General features: G+C 38.4%; 2 protein-coding genes across 5 annotated transcripts; one reads left to right on the top strand and one right to left on the bottom strand.

The window, feature by feature from the left end:
- Positions 1-975: 975 nt before the first annotated feature.
- nucb2a (nucleobindin 2a) lies at positions 976-7,690 on the top strand. Of its 2 annotated transcripts, none has more exons than XM_047363152.1 (13): positions 976-1,120; positions 1,455-1,595; positions 1,867-1,974; positions 2,196-2,328; positions 2,468-2,571; positions 3,560-3,745; positions 3,926-4,016; positions 4,160-4,218; positions 4,294-4,386; positions 4,929-5,018; positions 5,126-5,296; positions 5,708-5,768; positions 5,851-7,690. In XM_047363152.1, exons 1-13 carry the CDS (start codon positions 1,097-1,099, stop codon positions 6,087-6,089), a joined length of 1,500 nt encoding a protein of 499 aa, XP_047219108.1. In that variant the 5' UTR covers positions 976-1,096; the 3' UTR covers positions 6,090-7,690. The 2 variants fall into 2 exon arrangements, with proteins under 2 accessions (XP_047219108.1, XP_047219109.1); XM_047363153.1 differs by lacking the exon at positions 976-1,120 and adding an exon at positions 1,184-1,367.
- Positions 7,691-8,344: 654 nt separating this feature from the next.
- On the bottom strand, positions 8,345-19,418 carry caprin1a (cell cycle associated protein 1a). 3 transcript variants are annotated; one of them, XM_047363150.1, is made up of 17 exons: positions 19,250-19,418; positions 17,157-17,291; positions 16,604-16,666; positions 16,326-16,412; positions 15,819-16,060; positions 14,495-14,577; positions 13,867-14,025; positions 13,730-13,779; positions 13,545-13,628; positions 12,827-12,985; positions 12,126-12,234; positions 11,982-12,043; positions 11,568-11,699; positions 11,191-11,350; positions 9,188-9,376; positions 9,001-9,110; positions 8,345-8,924 (listed from the first exon to the last, which is right to left on the bottom strand). In XM_047363150.1, the coding sequence occupies exons 2-17, from the start codon at positions 17,289-17,291 to the stop codon at positions 8,838-8,840; spliced, it is 1,911 nt and encodes a 636-aa protein (XP_047219106.1). In that variant the 5' UTR covers positions 19,250-19,418; the 3' UTR covers positions 8,345-8,837. The 3 variants fall into 3 exon arrangements, with proteins under 3 accessions (XP_047219106.1, XP_047219105.1, XP_047219107.1); XM_047363149.1 differs by having other exon boundaries at positions 13,730-13,782; positions 19,250-19,417; XM_047363151.1 differs by lacking the exon at positions 11,568-11,699 and having other exon boundaries at positions 13,730-13,782; positions 19,250-19,417.
- Between the last annotated feature and the right edge of the window lie 2,537 nt (positions 19,419-21,955).

The raw sequence follows: 21,955 nt of genomic DNA, 5'->3' as shown, positions 1-21,955 counted from the left end.
CATCCTCAAAAGCTAGACATCATGCCGAGATCCAAAGAAATTCAGGAACAAATGAGAAAAAAGTAATAGAGATCTATCAGTCTAGAAAAGGTCAAAAAGGAATTTCTATAGCTTTGGGACTTGAGCAAACCCCGGTGGGAGCCAACATGGAACAGTGGTGAACTTTCCCAGAAGTACTTTCCCCGAAATTACCCCAAGAATGCAGCAACGACTCATCCAAGAGGTCACAAAAGACCCCACAACAACATTGAAACAATTGCAGGCCTCTCTTGCTTCAGTTAAAGTCAGTGTTCATGACTCTAAATGGCTGAAGAAAAACAAAATGAAGACTTTGGATTGGCCTGGTCAAAGTTCTGACCTGAATCCTATTGAGATGCTGTGGCATGACCTTAAATAGACTGTTCATGCTTAAAAACCCTCCAATGTGGCTGAATTACAACAATTCTGCAAAAGTGAGTGGGCCAAAATTCCTCCACTGACTCATTGCAAGTTATCACAAATGCTTGAACAGGGTTGTTGCTGCTAAGGGTAGCAGGGCTGTGATTAAGTTTAGGGGGGAAATTACAATTTCACACAGGACCATGTATGTTTGGATTTTGTTTCTCCCTTATTAATAAAAACCTTCATTTAAAAACTGCATTTCGTTTTTACTTGTGTTGTCTTTGGCTAATATTTCCATTTGTTTGATGATCTGAAACACTTAAGTGTGATAAACATGCAAAACAAAAAGAAATCAGGTGTATTTCTTTCTTTTTTTTTTTTTTTTGTCTTATTTTCTTATTTTGTTTGTCAGCATAAATGACAAAAATATGTGCAGGAGAAGCACCGCCAGTTTATGTCAAGTAATGATAACAAAATTAAAACATAATCTGTGCTCTCTGACATTTTTTCCTCTTGATAAACAAGAGGGAACGCCCACCTGCTCTGTCGTCATGTCGCCACGTAAGATTCAATGCAACGCAACCTGCTGTCAATTTTGACCTGAAGCGGCCAATCAGGTTAATGCTAACTAGCGTACAACCTAGCATGCTGACTAGCCAGTTAGCTGCGGACGCAGGTCCAGCTGAGAGGAAGTAACGGCAGGGCAGCAGAGCAGATGGGGGACAGAGTTCACATTAAAGTGAGTATCCAGTGACATGCCAGCGATCCTCGTTAGTTAATCTGATAACATCACGCTCAGTATCATGGACGCGTTTTCTACTGTAAACCGTGGAGCTCAGACTGTCAAGGCAACGTTAAACTAGTCCCTTATTTGATTTTTGATGCCAAATTTGACAGAGGGATAGCTATAGCTAACAGCAACAGCTTCCTCCAGATTATTATTAGCCACTGGGGTACAGGCAGACTTCAAGAACATGCTCATTCAGGTTTACACACAAGGGCAGGCGGGTTGTTGTATGACCTATGAATGATTCATTTCAAACTATTGTGTTAATTAGTGTGTTTCTGTCCAGATGTGTTGGAGTCGGGCTTTTCTCGCCGGCTGGGTTCTGTTGCTGGTGCTGCTCCAGTATTTACAGGCTGTTCCCATCGGCATCGACAAGACAAAAGTCAAAGAGACAGAGGAAAAACCCGAAGAGCCACCAGCCAGCGTGGTAAGAAGATTCATACAGACCATGAAAACATACGCGTTAATGAATGTGTTATTATGTGAAAACCATGCCAGGGCACCTCTGCTCTGGTAAATATAAACAAAACATCGTTGAAAACAACACAATTAACAGTAGTTACTTCACCCAGTTTCTTAAATGGTCTGTTACTTAGTTACACAAAGTAAAGAAAAGTAGGGGCTCCTGCAGGAGTACATAATTATTCAATAAGTACTGATTTAACAGGTTTAAGTGACAATTTTGTTACATTTTACAGGACACTGGACTCCACTACGACCGCTATCTCAGGGAAGTCATTGATTTTCTTGAAAAAGATCAGCATTTCAGAGAAAAGCTGCACAATACAGACATGGAAGACATTAAGGTATCAAGCGGTTCTTTTGCTTGGTTATATAACACTGTTATAATGCTTTGGAAATTCAATGTAACACCACAAAGCCCCATTGCTAAACTCATTCCTGATTGTAATATGAATTACACTGAATTAAAAAGGTCTTTGGATTAACTGAATTAAATATTTGTATTATTCTATCATTTATTATGTGCTTCCTCAGCAACATTTGCCCTTCTCTGTTTCTTCTTTAGCAAGGTAAGCTGGCTCAAGAACTGGACTTTGTCAGCCATCATGTCAGAACAAAGCTAGATGAGTTAAAAAGACAGGAAGTAAACCGACTGCGCACCCTGATTAAGGCCAAGCAAGACCTCGAAGGAGGAAATGGTAGGAAGTTCAGCACACTGTTTATATCACTTTTGTAATATGTTGGAAACTGAATGCTGCAGCCTTAAAATATTTATTTCTATTATTGTAATTATTTTATTTATGATTTCAAATGTTTAACTGTTTACCTTTTAAATAGATATAGCTGTGGACCACCAGGCTCTCTTGAAGCAGTTTGAGCACCTGAACCACATGAACCCACATACGTTTGAAGTGGAGGATCTGGATCGGCTCATTAAATCGGTAATATTTGCCACTTTGTGAAATTTTGTCATGGGTGGACCATAAATCATAGTGTTTATAAAAGTCTGTGTCTTAGCATTTTGACTTAGTATTTGTACTCTGAGTCAACATAACTGTTTAACTTGTATATCATAAATGACAAACACCTCAGGCTGTTTTGTCTTTTTTTTTATTAGGAAAGACTGTTGACAGGTATTAGAAAAGTAAACCTACTCCTGTTTGAAGTTATTTACTCCATGGAGTTTCTGTTGTATGGCTTCCCTGTCTCACTGACACAGTTTCAAACAACCAAGTTGGTATAAATGTTCGGAGTTCAACTCCATTCTTTTCGATCACTGTTACAGTCAGTATGTATTTCATGTTTTGATTAGGAAAAGCTGACTCTGTGGGTCTATCGTTGTGAGGCTCATGTAGGCTTTAACTCTGAATATGGAGGATAATTCTTCTGGGGAAATTCAAACTCTTAACTTAATTTGCATATTTGTTTTTACTTATCCAGCAGAGACCACGTTTTTAAGATCATGTGAAAAGAAGCAAAAACAAACTATTGAGATACTTTAACTTGCTGTAAGATAAGTGGAATATTTATTGGGGATTCATTCTTGTATTCTGCTATGTAACACTTTCTCTTCTAAAGTGTCCTAAACAACCTCAAAATAATGTTCTTTCAGTAGCTGATTTTTAAAACTCACCTTTTGGGAATATAGCTAGAAAATACTGATTGAAGACCAACACAAATGTGCTTTTCTTTCATAAACTGAGTTGTTTTTGTTTCTTTAAAGTTCAGAAACTTGACTTTTGTAATCAAGCCAAAGGTGAGGACTCCAGGCAGTTTCACTTATCAGGGCGTATTTGCTGCTCGTTGGAATTTGCACTACCACCTGTCTCCCATAAATCGCCTTTACCTGATAGTCTCGATGCCTGGATGGCATTGCAGCATTTAAAAGGCACATTGTGATCCTCTCTAAATGCTTTCACCTTCTTTCAGGCATCTAATGATCTGGAGAACTTCGACAAAGAGAGACATGAGGAGTTTAAGAGGTATGAGATGATGAAGGAGCATGATAGGCGGGAGCATCTGAAAACCCTGGATGAGGAGCAGAGAAAGAAAGAAGAGGAGCACTATGAGGAGATGAGGAAGAAGCATGCTGATCACCCTAAAGTCAACCACCCGGTGAGAGGCACTGACTGTTTAGCTAAAGAAAATGGTTCATAAAAGCTGATTCAATCTTGCAATATTTTGGTTTCACTGTTTCAAGGGTGAAGTTGAACAGTTAAAATGTTGTGTTTACACAGTGGATTTAGTTCTGCTCTAAGCCTTCACTTATTATTCTGTTTTACCTCTATGATGTAGGGCAGCCAGAATCAACTAAAAGAGGTTTGGGAGGAAGCTGATGGCTTAGACCCTGAGGACTTTGATCCAAAGACCTTTTTCAACCTGCATGGTAAATGTCTCCTAGCAGTCAGCTCACAAAATACGATTATCAGCCTTTCATTCAGTGCTAGTTTCTGGTTTTTATCTATTATAAGAATTTGCATACATTTCTCTTTTGTTCATCTTTTTTTTTTTTTTTCCCTTGTAATGCAGATACTAACGGAGATGGTTTCTTCGATGAACAGGAGCTTGAAGCGTTGTTCACCAAAGAGGTAAAGCCATGGCAGCTAAAAAGCTTACATTTCAGTGACAGGCTTAAGTCTAACTGTCGTCCTGTATAATTCCAGCTGGAAAAAATGTACGACCCCACCAATGAAGAGGATGATATGGTGGAAATGGAAGAGGAGAGGCTGCGGATGAGAGAGCATGTTATGAACGAGGTAAACTTGACTTTATTTATAAGCACTTTAAAAACGGCACAACCGACCAAAGTGTTGAACAGAGATCATGTATAAGTATTAAAACACAAATAAATGAAGACACGTTAAAGATGTTATAAAACAAATAAAATGAGCTCTTATGCTGGGTCAAAAGCTGATGAAAAAACGTTTTTAGAGCACATTTCTAATTTCCCCAGTAAAGAGGCCTGTCTGATGGGCATGGCGGTGGCGCAGCAGAAAACGCACGACCCATGTTCGGAGGCTTTGGTACTCCACGCAGCTGTCGCGGGTTTGAGTCCCGGCCCGTTGACGTTTGCTCAATGTCTTCCCCCTCTCTCCAACCCATTTCCTGTCAGCTCACTTTTGAAAAAAGTGAGAAGAATAAAGGACACTAGTGTTTAAAAAAATATAAAAAAAAGAGGCCTGTCTAACGTCAACTGGCAGTGATTTCCAAAGCCTTGATGCTTTAATCCAATGCCATGAGCTTGTTGTTTGAGATTAGTCTGATCTAATATGCTCATTGTTCTACCTTTCTGGTTTAGGTGGATTCTAATAAAGACAGGCTGGTGTCTTTAGACGAGTTCTTGGTTGCTACAAAGAAGAAAGAATTCCTGGAGCCAGATAGCTGGGAGGTAAGATACAGAAGACACTAGCAATATTGAGCAGGTACTAATTCCTAAAATTATTATGTTAGATCCATACATGTTAAAAATTATGTCTCGTTGAATTTTTCGGTCAGACTCTGGAGCAGAATCAAGCTTATACAGATGAAGAGATGAGGGAGTTTGAGGAGCATCTGGTTCAGCAAGAACTCGACCTCAATCAGAGGGCTGTAGATCTTCAAAAACAGAGAGAGGAGCTGGAGCGACAGCAGGAGCAGCTGAATGCACAGAAAATTGAACTCCAGCAGGTACGGAGTGGTACTGAATCTGGACAAAAAAAAAATCACATTTTCACCTACACCTGGGTTTCATAAATTGCAAATTGAATGAATGAGTTACAATGAGGTAGATGAGTTGGCAGTTGCTACCAGTTTCAAAGATTTACCTGTTCGCTAACATATTCACTAAGCATGCTAACAAAACCAGTTTTCGAATCTAAATAATGCAAAAGTAAAAAAATATCTAAGGTTATGGCTAGATGTGATTTATTCAAAAGACAATTCATGAGTACAATCATCATGGGAAAAGTTAAAAGTTTACATAATTTGTATTGTCCAGATTTCATCATAATTTCTTCATAGCTGTTAAACATTACTGCTACCATTAACATATACTTTCCAATTTCCAAATGCTAGAAAACTAATCGAATCTCATTACAGGCTGTTGAGCATATGGAACAACTGAAGTCAGAGAAAGTAGATCCTCCTCCAGAGGTTCACAGTAAGTGCTTTTTGCACAATTTCATTTGTTGTTTTTATTTTCTGGCTGGGCAGGGGATGTAAAACTGGCTTTCATGTTACAGTCGAAGGAGACGCTGTCCCCGAGGTCCATGCAGCCGACAACCAGTTGCATCTTGATCAAGAAGCCCACCTGCCAGGACATCACGAGACACCGGAGCACCATCAAGATACACAACAGGAGCACCAAGAACAACACAATCAAGTCAATCAGGACTTACCTCAGCAAGGTCTCCCCCAGGCACATCACGAAGAACCGCCAAACCATCAGGAAGTTGCACAAGGCCAGCATAACCTATCATAACAGTGCCGTCAAAACAAGATAAAATCAGCACCAGACTTTTTGCTGTACTTCAACTCGTGCTTAGAGACGAGCGATGCCTCCCCATCATTTGACCACTTTAACCAGTACAACCAGCATTTAGGTTTTTTGACTACAGATGAAGATTGGCACATATCCGATCTGTTATCCCCGATAAAAGTGATTGACATCAGTAACCTTCAGGTTACTATTATTGATAGAATTTAAAATGACCCACCAATCACACGTATTGCAAAATATCTCAGAGAAATGCAAAGAAATAAGAAGAGTGTTTTATATCTATGTGGAGCAGTGATTAGGTCTCTTTACTCATCAGGTTTTTTGATTCGTGCAGATCAGTTTTAAAGAGGATTATAGTGAAAACAAAATCATTTTAGCTTCTCTCTGTTATTCCTGCATCAGATTTTAGGTTACACTCCAACGTCTGGTGAAAGAAATTTGAGGAACATTTTAAAGATTTTCTACAGTTAATTATTCAGATCATAAGAACTTGGCATATATATTGTCTTTTTTTGCTGAATCCTAAACAAGTTTACGTCAAAAGTGAAAACATGTTTGGTGCAGCTAACTTTTATGTGAGACAAAAACACTCCAGCTTTATGACAGATTTATCTGAAGAACGTATTTCTATGAAGGGAGGTTATCTGTCAAACCTTTACCTAAAAGGGACAGTCTGAAAAAACAATGGAAAAAGACAAATGCTGGTCATCTTAAAGCCACGCAGCAGCGGCTGCCTGATGCATTTGTTCAATTAACGGTGCTAGAAATAAAGGTATGAGTGGAAGAAAAAAACAAAAATCTGATTTCATTTCACAGTGCGACAAAATCTGTTTGGTGATTTAATGTTAAGTATATAATTGCTCTACATGTTTCCCTGCTTCAATCACCACACCTGAGATGATGACCTGGACAGCTTCTTATCAGGTTCTGCAGAAGCCTGGTTGAATCAGGGAAATAATGTCAGATTTGAAAGGGTAGAGTGGGAAACGGAGTACTGCATTCTTCCGGAAGGGTTTTATAATAAAAAAACATTGATCACATAGAATAAAAAAAGAAAACAGTGACTATTTTGAATACAACTGGTTATACAGAAATGTGTGCATGTTTGTTAATTTAAGAACAATTTAAAGCAGAATTCTAGCTGTACAGATTGTCATTTGCTGCAATTATTTTAATGCTATTGCAAGCAGAATTAATTTGGTTTTGTCTGGTAGAGAAGCATTTCTTGGTTCAAAATATAAATATATATACATGTTTTCTCAAAGGTTGCTGGTTTGGTGAAGTTGGATTGATCTCCAGGTTGCTTTTTCAGAAATCATTCTTGGTTTCACATTTGATGCTGCTTTTTCTTTACTGGAGAATGTTTATTTTAGCAATGAGACATCTTATTGTGGTAAAGGCAGTTATGTTACTTCATGCTCTCATGTTTTCTGTGTCACGTGTTCCTTTAGAAACAGTGAGGCATTATAACTTTGCACAAAACTTACAGGTCGGGTTTCTGAATGCCTGCAGCTGAATACCAGTCATTCGGCAAAACAACAGACCTCAGTTCAAGATAATAAAACTGTTTACCTTTTATCATAGTTGGTTGACTGTGACTCTTATTGTATGACTCAGTTACCTGATGTGGAAAATAATGGAATTTAAGTATTTTCCAGGTCTAAAGAAGTATGGAAAGGAAAACAGAATATGGAAAATATTATTTCCAGAATTTAAGGATTTGTAGATCCATCTGTTTTTTCATCCAGTGACGTTTTCCTCAACCCATCAAGTCTCAATTTGAGGGGTCTTCAGTAATCCAGTAACTAAAATGATCGCAAAAACAGCCTTAATCTTATTTTTAAATACAAGTTCTCGAAATGAAATGCTTCTATGCTTAGCAGAAAGGAGGTCACAAGCGAGGTCCAATGTTACTTTGGGGGTCAAAGGCTGTAGTTTTAGAATGACTGTTCTGTTTAGCCGTCCCTTCAGCCCACCAAGCATGTATCCATCCATCAGTTTTTCCTTCCTGTCTCTGGATTTTGCATGTTGCATATTGGAGGCATGACCACTGTGGAAACATCAGTCATAAACTTGTAGAGTACTTTAGTATTTACACTTCAAAAACGTTCTAAAGACTGATAACTAAATTTGAGTTTGGAGAAATATAATTTTGTTTGTATATTTGTCTATACAACATAATTTATGGAAACGTATAGAGTGAATAAACCAAAAATTTGGTGTAATTAAACACTGGCTTATAGGATACAGCTTTATTGAAACAGTCTTAACCAATAACATCAGTGTACAAATGGGTTACAGGGCAACAGAAAAGTGGGTTAAAAAAAAAACCAAATGTTTATATGAAAATTATAGGATCAAGGGAGAAGCGTTGACAGCAAAGAGTATAAGAAAACCATTCCCATAGACTCAGATCAACAGTGGCAGGGTAATTTTTTTGCATTTTGTAAAAAAAATAAATTAATGAACTCTTTCAAGTTTACAGGAACATCTATTTGTAGTTTTACATGACACAGACTCTGAGAATCCTACATGTGGTGAACTTGAGCATGTTGTTAAAACATTTAGAGGATCTAAATGTTAGCAGGCTGATTGATAAGTAGGGCGGGAGATAAAAGATGAAATAAAATTAACCATCAGAAATAAAATGTTAGAAAAGAAAAGCTTGGGCAAACACATTCAAAATCCTGAATGTTCAACGTGGCGCAACCGGACGGTTCGTTTGATCCTTTAGGATCGCATTGCTTGAGCATTGGCCCGGGACAGGCCTCGAGATCCTTGGGCAGGTCCCCGCTTGAAGCCTTGCTGATATCCCTCCTGGAGGAGTGAATGTAGGTAAACAGGTTAGTCAGCTCATAAAACACAAAAATGTTGATTAGGAGTTATGTCTTACACGCTGGTAGCTACTGTTGGAATAGTCCCGAGATGTGTTAAACTGGGTTTGGCCATAACCACTGCTGGAGGGAGCATTTGAAAACGTAGCACGATATCCTTCATAACCACCTGGTAACAGAGGTTTTGGTTAGGTTTAACTGGTAAATGTGTGCTGTTATTAAAACCACACAGTTTGATTTTAATACCTCTAAATCCATTTGAAGAGCCCCTATATCCATTCATAATGCCACGGGTGTTTCTGGGTCCTCCCCTGGGGGCACCTCTGCTGCTGTAAAATGACTGGCTGGACTGCCCGAATCCAGATCCTGCAGAGGGATCATCATGACCTCCGGCTGATGGCATGACCTGGTCTTGAGGCTGGAATCCACCAACAACTGATAAAAAGGGAGTCAGAGTATCTTAGAAGCCTGAAATGCACTGATAGATGGGTCACTAAAGCAGGCTAGCATACAGATACTTCTAAAAAAACATTTGAAAATTGCATAAAAGGGCAATATTTTTTGCCAGTCATCTCAGAAAGTGGAACTCATGATATAGAATCATTACATATAGAGTGACATATTCTAAGTCTTTGTTTCTTGTCATTTTGATGATTCTGACATAAAGGCAAAGAAAATCCAAAATTCCGTGTCTCAGAAAATTAGAATACTCTGAAAAAGTTCATTATTAGACACTTATGGTGTCACGCTGTATGCAGCTAATTAACTCAAAACACCTGCAAAGGTTTCCTGAGCCTCTGAATGGTGTCGGTCTGGCTCATTGGTTACACAATCATCGGGAAGACTGCTAACTGGACAGATGTCCAGAAGACAGTCATTGACACATTCCACAAGAAGGGTAAGCAACAGAAGGTCATTCCTGAAGAGACTGGTTTTTTAGGGAGTTCTGTATCCAAGCATATTAACAGATAATTGAGTGGAAGGAAGAAGTGTGGTAGGAAAAGGTGCAACAAGGAGAACTGCAGTCTTGAGATGATTGTCAAGCAAAATCCCCTCAAGTATTTGGGGGAGTTTCACAAGGACTGAGGCTGGAGTCGGTGCATCAAGAACCACCACAAACAGACAAATACTAGAAATGTTGCATTCCTCGTGTCAAGCCACTCCTGAACCATAGACAACGTCAAAAGTGTCTAACCTGGGCTAAGGAGAAAAGGAACTGGACTGCTGCTCAATGTCCCATTTTCAGATGAAGGTAAATTGTGCATTTCATTTGAAAATCAAGGGCCCAGAGTCTAGAGGAAGAGTGGAGAGTAGGGGTGCACCGGCTGATTGATTGGCCCAGATTTCCTTAATTTTGGGAGGTCGGTGATCGGCCGATACTTACATGTGAAACTGATCTTATTCACAGATCTTATCTACTTGTCCAACCTATTGTGCAAGTTTTGTTTCTTTTTAAAATGTGAAAAATAAAAGACTAAAGGAACTGCAATGCTCTAAAGGTTTCATTTATATTTGAGAGCACTGCCTCATGTGCAGTAAAAACAAGTTTGTATTATTTCAGGGGTATTGTTCAATGTTTTTGAATAAAATAAGATTGGAAGTTTCAAGACGTATCGTGATCTTAGAACACCTAACAGTAAAAATCGGTATTGGCCAAAATTGGAATCGGGAGGTCTGACTTTTTAAACATTGGTCAAGGATGATCAGCCAGAAAACTGCAATTGGTGCACCCCCTAGTGGAGAGGCACAGGATCCACGTTGCTTGAAGTCCAGTGTGAAGTTTCCAGTCAGTGTTGGTTTGGGGTGCCATGTCATCTGCTGGTGTTGGTCCACTGTGTTTTCCGAAGTCCACAGTCAATGAAGCCATCTACCAGGAAATTTTAGAGCACTTCATGCTTCCCTCTGCTGACAAGCTGTGAGGAGATGCTGATTTCATTTTCCAGCAGGACTTGGCACCTGCCCACACTGCCAAAGGTACCTTAAGCTGGTTCAATAACCATAGTGTTGCCGTTCTTGAGTGGCCAGCAATCTACCTTGACCTGAAGTCCATAGAAAATCTATGGGCTGCTGTCAAGAGGAAGATGAGAGACACTAGACCCAACAAGTCAGATGACCTGAAGGCAGCTATCAAAGCAATCTGGGCTTCCTGAACACCTATGCAGTGCCACAGGCTGATCACTACCTTCCCCATCTTTTGTTTGGTCTGTAGTCCAGTAAAAGGCTCTTTAATGTATTGTGTGCGCTCTCACCTGACTGTAATCTTTCCTGGGGCATTTCCGGCTGCTCTACAGTGTTCTCTGACTGGTTGTTAAAGCCCTGACCATAGCCACCAGGAAACTGGCTGGACTGCTTCAGAGCTTCTGCTTGGCCATCAGTGGGTGGAGGTACAGGTGCATTCATGTTAAACACCTGAAATGAGAAAATAAAATCGCTACAACACACAACATAATACTTGCTCAAGATCTGCGGAAATAGAAAGGGTCAAAGCATGTTTACTGGCCTAGAATGTTGTTCTTCACAAGCCTTGACTAAACCTTACATTGCACAAGCCCTGGTGTTTTCAGCAGAATATATTACAGTCCAAACATATTTGCTGCTAGACTGCTTGAATGAACCCAGAGCATACCGCTTGCACTGACTGGAAAGGTGCTGCGTTCACATTGATGCCTCCGGAGTGGATATGTTTGGAGACAGGTGGGAAGGCGGTAGACAGGGAACATGGGGCAGAAGACTGTTCAGATGACAGAGACATAGAGGTCTGGGAAGGCAGGGAGGAGGAAATTTTGAAAGGCAAGGAAACAAGGAATATGAAAAAGGTCAGCAGATGCAATGGGAGCAGGGATCAATACACTAAAAGCTTCCAGCTACTTCCATGCAATATCCAAATGACTATCTGTGAAACAGCAGATACGGGACCACTTTTAGAAATACCTTCTACATGACCCCTAAAATGTTTTATTTCTTACTGACTGATGTTTTCAGGCAACTCAAAAGAACAAAGTCTTCAACTAACAACCTACTGTGCTTTTTCTATACTTACTTGGGAGGATTCTTGTGCTCCAGATACAATAGTTATCTGAGGAAGCCTGGGTTCTGAGTGGACTACAGAAGACAAAATAAAAAGGGCAAATTCTTAGAAAGTCTTCGTTTGCAACTGTTTTAATACACCTTTAGGATCACTCACTTGAAGGATCACCCATCTGCTGCAGGTCAACATTCTGCAAAGGTTTCATTGGCTGGGCAGACACGATGGCTGGGTCCAGAGCCTGGCCGTCGAATTCCAACACAGATTCCTGTCAATGTAAACATGTTTTCATCAGATTTAGAGCTAGCGCAACAAAAAGGTTTGGATCAACAACCTTTTAGTTTAAGGTTCTGAACTATGTGTATTACATCAGCAAGACATAATTAAGTTTTTAAAGGCATATATTTTGCAAATGGATAGGTCTGATCACATTTTACTTGCGCTATATTCTAAGCTATGCCACAGAGTTTACATGAATTTGTTTCTGTTTTATAAGATTATACAGTTTACTGAAGGAAGCTGCATGAAAATCTAAACAGAGCTGGAATCTGGGCCAGTTTGGACAGAAACAACTCATGATTTTGATTCGTTAGGAAGTACTTTTTCCCTTGCTCCTGATTCTACTATTCAATTTTCCCAATTTGACAGCAGTTAAAGATTTAAAATTATGGTCGGTTTATATATTTGTTGACATTGGATGCAGGACAACTATTACCTTCTTCCTATGCATAATTATTTCTACACAAGCTCCTTAAGGTATTGTATTAAATCAATATCTGTTTATATTATTCAGGCCTAGAAGTGTAGATGTTTTACACTTAACAGTAGCTTGGCAGATGGCTATGTAACATTGCTCTGACCTGCATAAAGTTGTAAGTCCCTTGCATTTGGGCCATGAGATCCTGCAACGCCTGCTTTCTGACCACAGCGTCAGTGGCAGGAGAGGGAGCGGCTTGGTTCCCTGCAATGGTGGGCTCTGAAGTCAGCTGTGCAGGGGGGTGATGCTGGAGGGAATTCATCTATGAACAGAAACAGGGATATTAAAGAATACTACAAGACCAGCTAAATACACTATGTTGTCAAGTATTCAGTGTGGGGTTGTTTGTCAGGGGTTGGGCTTGATTCCCTAGTTTCAGTGAAGGGAACTTCTAATGCAGTAACTTAAAAAGAAATTAGGACAACTTCCTACTTTGAGTTATGTGGGAACAGCGTCTCTCTCATTTCCAAAATGACTTGAGTCCTGAACCCTGACCTTAACTAAATCCAGAACCTTTGAGATAAATCAGATTGGATATGAAGAGGCAGGCCACCTTGTTCAACATCAGTGTCTGACTTCAAAAATGCTGTCTAAGAAGAATGGTTCAATATTCCTATAAAACACACTCCTAATCCTTGTTAACAACCTTCCCAGAAGACTGGAAACTGTATCGCCGCAACATCCAGACTAAAGCCTATGTATTAATAATGCCGTGTGTTTAAAGTTCAAATGTGTGAGTAAAGAAAAGCATCTCGATACGTTTGACAATATAATGTATCTGGTGTCACTGATGAGTGCAGTAATGACGTATCTGAGGATACCTGAGCCTCCACGGTCCACTCCTCCACTTGGTCTTTGTCGGTGTTACTGTATGTACTTTCTGGAACAAACTGCCTGTTAAAAAACTGCAACAAAGGACAACTATTTCAGTTAAACATACAATAAAAATAAACAAAAATAAATGACCCATGGCTTTTAATGCAGTACAAAAGATAAGCATTCTAACCTCTGTAGTTTCCACTTGGACAGGCTCTGTGTAGTTTTCATTTGTTGGTCCTTCTGGAGAGAAACAAATTTAAACAGTGGTCACACCCAAATAAACACACTTATAATAAACTTCTGAGCGAATGAGTAACTGGTTACCAGGTTCAGGTGGCTGCTCCCCAGTAACTGCAGGTTCATCCACAGCAGTCTGCTCTTCTGGTGTCTCTTCTGTCTCACAGGCTCCATTCTGTTTAGTTTCTGCTCTGTTAAAGTAACCACTTAGCAGCAGCTTGTCCAGAGTCTCCCTCAGTGACTTGTCTGGAATAAAAAAAGTAGGCAAAACAACAACAATTGGATGAGTATCATTTAGTCCCATGTTGATTTCTGAATCAGTCTATATGTACATATAGTAATAATAGTAGTAAAAAAATACATTTTTTGGGGAAAGTCACATTAATAGAGCGATTTTTCACTGAGCTCTCAACACCACATTGGGTTACTGCTTTACGAAATAAAGCAATTGAGATGGCCTATATCCACACTGTGGCTGACATTTAAAGATCTACTTGCTAGTCATGCAAGGAACAGTATAAGATTATTGGGTTTATTTTGATGGGTAAACGCCACAGATTTGGTTTCATTTAGATCTTTTTCCTGCATGAGCTATTACGTGATTTGATCAATTCAATGACAACTTCCAGGAATGTTATAAATGTTTGCACTACAATGTACATCAACTTACAGTAATGAGAAGTATTTGTGTTTAAAAAAACACAAAAATACCTACATGTAGTTCCCGCTACAGGCTTTTCTCGAACCTCGAGCAACGACCACAAGTGTTGTGAGGCCTCTTCATACTGGTCGGTCAATCTGGAGGCCATAATTTAGGGTAAAACAAATTTAACAGAAGGTCATTTTATTTTAAATCTCGAAAACACTGAGCTAGAAAAAAAATCTGTATATGAACGTTATTGGTTGTTTTTTTTTATTAGGTCAGTTGAAACTCACATAATATAGCTTCATTTTACAAATAGAGATTAGAATTATTTCTGAGAATTTAAATGATCACATCTTAAAGCTAATGAAAAACCAAAACTCAGCTTGTCAGAAAATGTGAACATTACCGAGCAATAAAAAAGGATGTGTTTAAACTACTAAGATCTTATGGCCTTACAGATTCAATCCAAGCATATTAATGCAATGTAAAGTTAAAATAAACTTGTGGGCAAAAAAAAGGTGCATATGAAAGCCTTGAGAAGATTGTGAAGCAATGCGAATTCAAGAGTTAAGGGGAGATTTAAAAGATGTGGACTGCAGCTGGTGCCAATGCTTGAAAAGCCATCACACACAGACGTATCCAGGACATGGGTGACATTCGTCATTCCTTGTGTTGAGCCCCTCCTGCACCAGAACCAGAGATAAGATTGGAAAAGTCTTGCTTGAGCTAGGGTGAAAAGGTACTGGACTGTCAGTGCTCAGTGATCCAAAGTCTTCCTTCCGGATCAGAGTAAATTTCTATTTAATTTGCAAATCAAGATCCCAGAGTTAGGAGTGGAGAGGCTCAGAACCCTAGTTGTTTGAGGTCCAGCATGAACTTCCCAGGGTCAGTGAGTTTGTATCAAGTTCAAAGTCAGCTCAGCCATCTACCAGGAAATGTTAGGAGCACTTGATGCTTCCCTGTGCTGACTAGCCTTACGGAGATGCTGATTTTATTTTCTAGCAGGACCTGGCACCTGCCAACAGTACCAGTACCTGCGTAAATGACCATGGTATCACTGCGCTTGATTGGCCAACAAACTCTCCTGACATACAGGAGCTATGGGCTATTGTCAAAAATATGATGAGCAGTATTAAAGCAACCTGGGCTTCTTTAACACCTCAGTAGAGATACGGTCTGACTGCCTGATCGGGTTTTCATTAGCAGCAAGTCATAACCATTAAAATTAATAAATAAACTTTTGAAATATATCAATGTTTCGATACACTTTTATAAGTTTTTTTTTTTTTATTGAATTACTAAACTGAATTACTTTGTCAACAATATTCTAGTTTCTGAGACACACCTGCATCATCTTCTATAACTGTGAAAAAAACAAGAGGCCTCCCCATACCTGACATCACAGGTCCGATCAGGTCCCACCAGTTTATAAAACTCATCAAAAGATGCCAGGTCTGCATCTGTGAGCAGAGGGGAACCAGATTCATCAGGTCTTTTAAGGTCCTGTCGCACGCTGTCCTCCCCTAACTGGTCCAATAAATACTGAAGCTCCAGAACCGTCTTCAACCGCCGTTGCTCCATCTCCTCCCGCTGTAGCTGCTCTCGTCGTGCAGACTTCTTCACTGCCTTTTGGACCTAAACATACACAGAGACGTTTTGGTGCATTTTATTTCACAAGATGTACAAAGCGAATTTCAACCTCAGGTAGTATCGGCACCATCATGCAGAAGGGTAAAACCAGTACGAGCCATGGTCTTCCTCTTTTCAAGGTTCACTGAAGTAGTAGGTTTCCAAAACTGCTTCTAAATGTTACCCTGGCGGCATTCGGTTAGCATCAAACGTTTTAACATGAATGGTTGTGAAGTTTGGTCACAAACATCCAAGAAAAGGTCCTACTAACCTCTTGGCCCAAAGCCAAGAAGCTCTTCTGGAGTTCTCGAGCAAAGTCAAGGTTGTTGATGATCTCTTGATACTTCGACAAGGCTTCCTATGAAAACAGCAAGCAAAGAAAATTGACCCCTGTATTTCACAGACTTTTGTCTTTAATGAACTGGTTCATGGGGATAGTTTAAGACAGAAAGAAAAGAAAAGTTGTAAGGTATATTTTTGTTGCATTTATAAAGGAGAATGCATTAATACAAAACTGTATTTATTGTAGCTGCCAGTTTCTAATCTTACCAGCTGATCCTGGTTCAGTCTTTCTCCCTTATTCTTTCTGGCCTGATAGTCATCAAGTTTGGACTGGAAGAAACATTACCAGCATTAATTTAAAATGTTTGAGCAAACAAAACAACCTGAAGCAAAACATGATTTAAAATGCATCAACAGTGGGGAAACGCGTATAAATAAAGAGAAGAGATAAAAGTAAGCACAGAAAAAATGGTTTATTCTTCCTCATTCAAAAACCTTTCATCTGGCTTTTTCTTTGTTTTTCTTTATAAAAGAGCATTTTTTCCTGACATAAAACTTGGTTATAGCACAACACTAAAGAAAACATTTGAAAAACATCTTTAGAGAAACACAGTTTTCATTACAACATTCTTTCTGAAATTCAAAGGGAAATTTAATCACAAAAATATTCCTCTATTTAGTGATCCCAGAACAGTAACTGTGACGTCTAATGAAAAATATACATCACTCACACACACACTCACAGACACACACACATGCAGACTGTCACAACAGAGCGAGTCAATAACATCTAGCTATATAAACAATATTACATATGTACCTTTTTCTTTTCCATATTCCGGACCTTTTTGTCAATGACACCAAGAAACTGCTTCATGGTCTCAGAATGACTTCCATTTCCCAGGTCTGGAATGGCACACTGGACAGCATTGTTGCCAACCGCTGCCGAAGGCATCTTGAGGGAGAAATTTTAAAAGTTGGGGGTGGGTTTACTTATTGTCACCATCGCTGTGTGATTTATGGTTTTCAGTGTCTGCATGATTTAGATTTATAGTTCTCAAAGTGTTGTTCAACCCTTTAATAAAAGCATCGAATTGTGTAAAAGTGAATTATTCATGTTTTAAGGACTTTGTGCCATAAACTGCCATATTTTGCTGTAAATACCTTCACTTTTTGGTGTAAAAAGTGTTATCACTGTAACATAAATGTCTGTATAATTTTCTGCCTAGATGAAATGCTATACGTATCTCAAAACGTCACTCCCTTCTGAAAAATACTGATGCCAGATGCCATCGGCTCTCTGTTTTGGGTACGTAATTGACGTTAACGTACCCAAAACATCATTCGTCGTCCATCTTATTTTATTTCCTGGTAACAACATAGCTGGAGTTTATTACTGAAGGGTTCTGAGATAACCGTCTTTGAAGGTGAGGAGAACGCTTAAAATCAACCCAATAGTCTGGTAGTTAATGAGTTCAAGCACCTATACTGCAGACATTAACTAATTTGTTGCTTAATTAGACTGTGGAAGGTCCAAGATCCATCAAATTTGGGAATATATGCATTATAATCTTAATTTCAAAATTCAACCACCCTTACGTTCAACATAAATGTAAGGTAAATGTATTTTTCTTTCGTGGCAGAATATCCTCTGCTCTTAATCATGAAAATACATTCTCCAGTAACAGATGTAACCTTCTGAAGGAATAAAAGGAATATTACAAGTCGATTGATTGACATTTATCCTGACCAACTAAAATGCTAACCTTTAATTAAAGATGCGTTTAAGATTTCATTGGCAAAAATGTTTAAAACTAAGCATTTTTGATATATAAGGACATTGCTTTGAACAGATTTCAATGTAAATTGAGGGACACAACTTACCTCAGAATCAGAACAGTTAATTTGAACATTAATACATGATCTTGGTATCATTTAAAAGTTATTTTATCTCCCTTTCAAATGGAAACGTTTGCTTTGATATACAACCGTGTTAAAAATAAAGCATAGCCACCGTTTATGTAAGGTTTCTGCATAGCTCTGTGTTGTATAGGACGCACTGTTCTTAAATGTAAGAGTTTATTTCCTCAGGAAGACACTTTCATGCTACAGATATTAGCTCAACCTGCTGTAAAAGCTGACGGATACCCGAGGAGCATTTATTGAATAATTTACCAACAGATTAGGTTCATTTAACGCTAATAGCGATGCTGAATGTTTGAAGATAATCTGGGATGATGGGGGGCTTTACAGCTTCATGTCTAATCTCAGCATAAGAACATCTTACCTCGACTCATCTCACTAAAACTGTTTTACACGAGTAAACTAGCATTTAAACCCTTTAGACGCAGATAGCTAACGCGAGTTTAAAAAAAACCTGTTTAAATGAGCACATGTACATAAAAATAACTGAGGAACTGAACACCATTAAAATGTCGGCCTGCGATTTAAAGTTATATTCCTGAACTTAACTTGTGAGCATTTTATCGACAGATCCAAGACGTTTTACGAGCATATACTGGAAATTATACTTGTACAGTTTTAATTTTAAAAACGCAGACTTTGTGGTTCAGAGGTAATATCTTTTAAATTAGTTTAACCTAGCTTCGTCCACGGTCCCATTGTTAGCCTATACTAGCATGTTCTTTAACGATATGCAGGCAAAGCCGCAAGTCCAGCGAATGTCAATTAAAACTGCCTGTTAGACGAACTAAAAAGTGTTTAAGTGGTTTTCATGAATAATATTGTTGCCCCATGGCGTTAAGTACTAACCGTGAAAAAGACTGTCGGGATGCAGCGACCCACTCGTTTTTTCTTTTTTTTCTCAACCGTCTCGAGTAAAACATGACAAAAGACTTATTTCTCAAAATTCAGATCAAACATCAATTTGATGGATATGGCAAGCGTCCCTACCTTTATACTCTTTGTCTTCAAAGAGATTTTTCTTTGCCGGGGTTTACGTTAACTGTGAAACGATCAGTACAGTCCGTATCTTTTTTTTTTTTACTTTTTCTAGAAGGATGCTCAGGCTCAAACCGGCTGACGCTAGCTAGCTGCTAAGCTAACAGGGACCCCTTGGCTAACATTGTCTTCTTCTGATGAAATTACAGCACACAAGACGAATGTAACATTGCCCCCTACAGGTAATGTGTAGAATTGCTTCCATTGAGATTTAGTGAAAAAGTTCCTCTATTTATATATATTTTAGTCCGTTTAAGTATCGTGATTGTGAGAAATTCGTTGGAGAATATATATATATATATATATATATATACATATATATATATCACATGGAATCAAATCAAATGAAATGCTTTATACCTTAGAAAATAAAATGAAACAGAAGAAAAAAGAAGAAAAAAAACTGAGTAGAAAAATGTCAGTGATTGAATGAAAATGCTCTTTACAGAGGGATTAATAATCTGAATTAGGAATGATTGGAATGAAAAAAAATCTGAATAGAGTGATTCAGATTTGGTTAGCTAAATAGTTGCTTTGATGTGATTAGAAATGTATTTTCTGAAAGACAGGTGCTGACGTATCTCTGTAAGTAAATTTATCTCTCAATGTACAAAAGCAAGAAAAAAGAGCAAAAAAAAGTATATATATTTTTGGTTTTTCTCCTGGGTTTAAAGGCACAGTCAGGATGACTGAAGTGCAAATTGTATTCCAGCAGCTTCAGCAACTTTATTATGTATTTAGTATGTATGCATAAACCCACATTGGCAAGCCTGCTTTTTCAGTGTTGATTTATTGAATATGAGTTAAAAGTTTTGTTTGTACATGCATGTTTGTGGATTTGCTTGATAGCTCTAATTTATTTAAGTTCACTTTAACTTAGATAAACAGACACGATCTTTTCTTTTCTGAGAATAGTAGGTCATAACCATATCTTTATGCATGCAAATTGTTACTTATGGTAGGTTAACATGCATGCTATCAATTTTATAGAAAACCAAATAAAGACAGAAAGAATAACATGTCCTCTTTCCCTATATTTGAGTTCTTTCATCGAGCAGAACATCAGCTGGAATTTAATCATATTTAAAAACAAAGAAACAAAACAATTAAAGAGACTGTTAACTGAAAAAAGCAACGTGAGATAAAGGATCATACTTTATCAACTACAAAGAATGAACAGCAGAGGGCGCATGTGTCTTAGATAACTGTGGGTTTAGAACTTAAAATCTGACGAAAATCTGAAACAAGGTCCTGTGAACAACTTTTGCACTGCTCCTCTATATGTTTTAGTATATTTCTATTGTGCAGGAGTAGCAAAGGCAGAAAGACTTGAAGGTAAATAGAAAAAGATCTAACTCACTGTTAACACTCAAACATGAGGTATTACCTTAAAACACATGTTCAAGAATTGTCTTACCAATCAAATTTAAACTTAATTCAGATAATAACTTTGTGTTCAAATGTTCATGAAATGTTAAGTCATACAATTTATGTAGACCTGTTCTGGTCAGTTTTTAAGCCCTTATGATAATGATGTGGATGTTCTTTAAGTTGTAGGAGACACATTAAGTTTTACAAAATTTTATAAATGAAAATTTTTTGGAGAATTATGGCATGTATACTTCAGAGATTTAAACCTAAAATTCTCACACCATGACTTTCTATCCTATCTCCCTGTCCCGTCTGAGTCTTTTTAAAACCATCGAGGTTAGGATGAGTGGATCCTTGATTTCTTTCTCTGATGTGGGCTGCTGAGTAATGGTCGTACATCCTTCACTGCGCTTTTCCTACTGCACATCTGACTGGATTAAATCTATGTGTAGAAGATTTATTGGCTGAAAAACCACCGGAGACCCACAAACACTTTGGCCCCACACCACTTGTAGTGCAATGTAGGCAAGCGCACGGATTTATCTCCAGTTCTTCTGGCTCCATCAGCTCTTTTTCCACACTCCCTTTTAAGGAGGCTTTTAAGAGGTTTGCAAGAAAACAACAGATTTTTTTTCCCTTTTTCCACTCGCAGCATTTCTTGTCTTAGTTGGGCAACATGAATAATTCATGACCCACATGTGCTAGAGACAGACAGACAAGCATCTTCACTTAATTGCAGTGATTATCGTCACTGAAGCAGAAGAATTTGTATTCTCCATCATGCAGCTGTGATTAACTTGTGCTTGAACTTGAAGTGTTGTTCAGAGGTAGATGTTACACCAAATGCACTGAGGACTAGCAAGAAGCTCATGCCAGTGGATGCATATGGCAAAGCCACAGAGTGATGCAGTCAATCTGTTTGCAAAACTCTGAAATGTTGTGGCTCAGAATATGGATTTTTATTAATAGCTTTAAACAGTAACTCAAAAGGTAGGAGCTTGAGAGAAGCAACAATGACCACAGAGACTCATCATGCAGATATAAACTCATACAAACTTTCCACTATATTTTCTGTCTTTTATTGAACATGTCTTGAAATGATCATGAACCAGAAAATTGAAAGGTGTTTGTTTACAAAACAAATCCATGTAGATCTTTAAGTGCTTGGAAATTTTGATATCTGTAAGGAGCCTCGAGGATTTCATTTCAAACAATCATTTCTTTAGTCTCAAATCCAAAGTGGTCCTGACTTGTTTCAGTGTGGAACACATTAATGCACACATCTGA

This window comes from Girardinichthys multiradiatus, chromosome 4 (genome assembly GCF_021462225.1).
Source record: "Girardinichthys multiradiatus isolate DD_20200921_A chromosome 4, DD_fGirMul_XY1, whole genome shotgun sequence".
In the NCBI taxonomy this organism is placed as follows: Eukaryota; Metazoa; Chordata; class Actinopteri; order Cyprinodontiformes; family Goodeidae; genus Girardinichthys; species Girardinichthys multiradiatus.
The sequence above is the reverse complement of the archived record's forward strand: the minus strand, read 5'-3'. Positions and strand labels throughout refer to the sequence as shown.